This window comes from Apium graveolens, chromosome 3 (genome assembly GCF_009905375.1).
Source record: "Apium graveolens cultivar Ventura chromosome 3, ASM990537v1, whole genome shotgun sequence".
In the NCBI taxonomy this organism is placed as follows: domain Eukaryota; kingdom Viridiplantae; phylum Streptophyta; class Magnoliopsida; order Apiales; family Apiaceae; genus Apium; species Apium graveolens.
In genome coordinates, this window is record NC_133649.1 from 12870041 (window position 1) to 12873954 (window position 3914).

The 3914-nt window shown below is 36.0% G+C and overlaps 1 protein-coding gene across 1 annotated transcript; it reads right to left on the reverse strand.

Moving 5' to 3' along the window:
- Nucleotides 1–877: 877 nt before the first annotated feature.
- LOC141711725 (cytochrome P450 72A397-like) lies at nt 878–3320 on the reverse strand. The gene is made up of 5 exons (XM_074514377.1): nt 2968–3320; nt 2434–2651; nt 2041–2285; nt 1570–1957; nt 878–1487 (listed from the first exon to the last, which is right to left on the reverse strand). The coding sequence occupies exons 1-5, from the start codon at nt 3254–3256 to the stop codon at nt 1059–1061; spliced, it is 1569 nt and encodes a 522-aa protein (XP_074370478.1). The 5' UTR covers nt 3257–3320; the 3' UTR covers nt 878–1058.
- Between the last annotated feature and the right edge of the window lie 594 nt (nt 3321–3914).

Below are 3914 nucleotides of genomic sequence, written 5' to 3' on the forward strand. Positions count from 1 at the left end.
ATCTCAAATACTCCAAGATTTTTCTTGTTGTTATAGAGGGGAATTAAATGCTTGTTATAGGTAACAATTTTTCAAATAAGATCTCAACTCTATCTACTACAACTATACAATATTTGAGTCATTCTTATAATCTTATTGTGTACAATAATCGATAATACATGAAGGGATTTTAGACCTTTTACGTTTTGAGATTAATATTGCAGGGGTAAGGTTCTTGGTCACAGGTTTTTCCTCAACTGCAAAGCTTAGAAAAAGGCTGGCTAGGTTCTTGGACCTGTTGCATTTACAAATCCATTTTTTATTTGTTTGCAACCTTGGCTTTGTAGAGACAGCAACTCAGTCAGACAGGTGACAAAGTTCACCCGAATCACCCCAGGATTATTATTTAATGCAAAAGATTCCTTTGATTGGTTCTCTACGACAGAAGACAGCTTTCATCGTTCATTTTTAAGGCCTGCAAGGACGTAAAGTGTGACCTGTATCCCCAAGAATGGCTCAAAATCCACCACCAAAGTTTGAATTTTCCTCAACTTTCTACCATGTGAAGTGATCATAAGCCTCAAAAAGAGATAAACTTTTAGATATCCCTTTTTGGTATGAAATGCATCAACGCCAAATTTGATATCAATCCTATTGATGGCAGTAAGTTGTTTTTCCTGGGAAGAAAAAATTGGCATACGCATAAATCTGATCTTCTGCAGGTGATCTTGCCTCAAAAAAGAATCTCAAATTATGGAATCTACCGAGAAGTTCATGTTGAGCAGAGAGATCAGCTCTCAATCACCATAATACCTATACTGGACTGCAGGATCGAACAAAAGTCACACACAATACAGCAAGGATCTGGATAATAGAAACAGGAAGGCCTATAAGAACAAAGGCATAAACACACTAGATATACAAATACGAAACTATCCATGTAGTTTTGTGCAATACTTTTCAAATCTAGACAATAGGTATTTGAATGATTCATGAGGAATTAATTCAATTTGAGTGAAACAAACAAGGCTTAAAACAAGAAGGGATAAATTATAACAGCTGGCGAATATCAAAAGTATTTAAAGCTTGTGTATAATCAAGTAAGCCCCATGTTGCGGTTGAAGAGTTATGACAATAGTTGGGGCATGTGTGTAGGAGGGCGAAAGCTCAAAAGAGAAGTGTTGTAAAATGGTAGCAAGAGCTAGTTTAGCTTCAAGCATTGCAAAGTTTTGTCCTATGCATATTCTTGGTCCCCATCCGAATGGAACATATGCTGCCAGATTATTGTTTGTTGCATTGGACACTCCTGCTGCAAATCTTTCTGGATTAAACTCTTTTGCGTCCTCACCCCAAAATTTTTGGTCATAATTAAGAAGCAGGATCGGCAGAGAAATTTCCGCTCCAGCAGGCAAAATTAGTCCTCCTAATGTAGTCTCCTCATGTACCTTCCGAATCAGTGTATCTCCTGGTGGATATAATCTTAAAACTTCGTGCAAGATCATAGTCACCTGCACAAAATTAGCATAACAACTAAGATCTGATCGTATCAATATTTTGTGCATATGATGTAATAAAACAGTTACCACTTACAACTTTGAGTTGGTTAAGATTGTCAAAATCAGGGGTGCCATGACTCCCAAACACTTGTAACACCTCTTCTCTGGCACGAGTCTGCCAATCAGGATGATTGCTGAGTAAAATCAACGTCCAGACAAGGACATTTGCGGTGGTTTCTTGGCCAGCAAAGTAGAAAAGCTTGCATTCGCCAATTACATCATCCAGGCTCATTCCAACGTTTCTTGGTCCATTTTGAAGTTGCTCATTTGAAATGGATTCCAATAATATCCCAAGCAAGTCATCACTGCTACTTTCTCCTGCCTGCATTGCCTTGTTCTTTTTATCGATGATGCTCTCTAAGGACGACTGTATTTTATCATATAGCTCCTTCATCCTCCTGTTATTCTTGGTTGGTAGAAATCTATGTATACAGTAATTAGGTACATGTTGAAAAGAATGGAAGAAAAAAGAACTTAGTTATGTTACAAAAAAATCGAGTAGTACCTCCATCCAGGAATGTAGACTGATTGCAAAGACTTCATTACAAGCTCAATTTGTTGGCGTTGGATCTCAAATACCCTGCTTCCCTCCTTATAGCTACTTCCAAATGCTGTACGTGAAATCACATCACTTGTTAAGGTTTGAAGATAAGGTACAACGTCGAATTCACACCACCCGTTCCTCTCAAGCATTTTCTCCCATTTTCTAACCATCTCTGTGCAACTAATATACATTACCGGTAGCATAAGCTGCAACCCAAACACAATAACATATCAGTTGCTACTTTTATACAGTACGAGGTAGTTGACTCAATCGACGGAATTGTATAGTATGGGCCTAATCAATAAATCAACCAGAAGTACCAACAGAAATACGACAAGTAAAATAGTGAAGAACCTTCAACTTTTGAAGATGGAAAGCCGGGGTGAGGAGTTTCCGGTGTTGAGTCCATTGGTCCCCGTCAATGCTTCCTAGACCATTAGAAAACATTCTCACAATCGGGTTTTGCTTAAGCTTCTTGAATCTATAGTTCTTGGTCAACACTTCTCTTATAAGCTCAGGATCTGTGATAAGCAACCTTGGAGTCTGTCCAAACCACATGAAACTATTCTTGCCTGCAAGTAACATGTACATGTGTATATGTAAGGTTCATAAGCTGCTAAGCATATACACTATGATCCATACTGGCTGCTGCTAAGCAACGGAATTATTTTATCTCAATAAATTCAGATACCACAAACATTAACTCAAGCTCCATAACCAACCTTTGTACGCTTTGTTGCCCAGACTCGGCTTAAGTGTCCAACATGAATACGTGTCAAGTGTTTGACAAAACTTGTACAGACTCTTTTTAGCTAACAAAACTTGTACAGACTTAATATTCAAAATTCTTGATCTAAACTTTAATGAATTTTAAGGTTACCAACTTACCATATTTCTTGACCGTGTGATGGATGAATGGACTTGCGCGTGCTACAACATCATCGGCGAGAGTAATAGGCTTTGATCTAGCAATCTGAACCATTTCAGAGTTATCTTTGGAATCTCCGAACAAGAAACGATAGGAGTTTCCGTTGAGGCCTTGTTTTCTTAAGCACTTTTCCATCTTTCGTGGTCTCACCCATAGCCAGTTCAAGACTCTCCATGTCCATCTCACAAACAAAGCTAAAACCAAAGTCACTGCAATATTTTTCAACCCTACTGTATCCATTACTTCCATAGCTAGTCTGAGTATAATAGTTAGCCAAAAAAGTTTAAGCAAACTTCGTTTATCATTTTTAGAGAAAAGTCTATTTTATATAATGATTTTGTTATGCTACGGGTGTGTATTCAATTGAAATTTTTAAGAATTGATAATAATTTATGGATTTTACAAGACTTTTGTTGATTTTAAATGTTTGCGAATTTTGACGGAGTTTTATGATTTTGTGAAGTTTTTTAAGAAATCTTTCAAAATCTCATCTATTTTAACGAGATTTCAAAAGATGTACTACCAAATCCATCAAAATCCACATGTTTTTTAAATAAAACAAAATTCATGAATTTTTGAATATCATAATATTTCAGTTAAATTTTTAAAATCTAAATTTAATACCCTAAGATTTTGATAGATTTTCTTAAATATAAATTGAATATACTCAGATTTTAATGGATTTTTTACCATTTAAAATGAATACTTACCGATTTTAAAGAATTTTTCAAAATCTTGATCAAATACCCATAAAATCCTTTAAAATTTTGATCGAATACACCACTCTTAATATACTAATATTTAGACTAGCCCGCCAAAAAAGAAGTTGTTAGACTTGTTTTTTTACTATGACAGTGGTGCAAGGCGAGAATTCCCAAAATGTTTTCGTCTCGTGACCTTTATTATA

Coding starts and splice junctions, on each gene's coding strand:
- LOC141711725 (XM_074514377.1), bottom strand. CDS start 3,256: ATGGAAGTAATGGATACAGTAGGGTTGAAAAATATTGCAGTGACTTTG. Junction 2,652..2,967: donor TCACACGGTCAAGAAATATG/GTAAGTTGGTAA, acceptor TGTTACTTGCAG/GCAAGAATAGTTTCATGTGG. Junction 2,286..2,433: donor TCCATCTTCAAAAGTTGAAG/GTTCTTCACTAT, acceptor TTTGGGTTGCAG/CTTATGCTACCGGTAATGTA.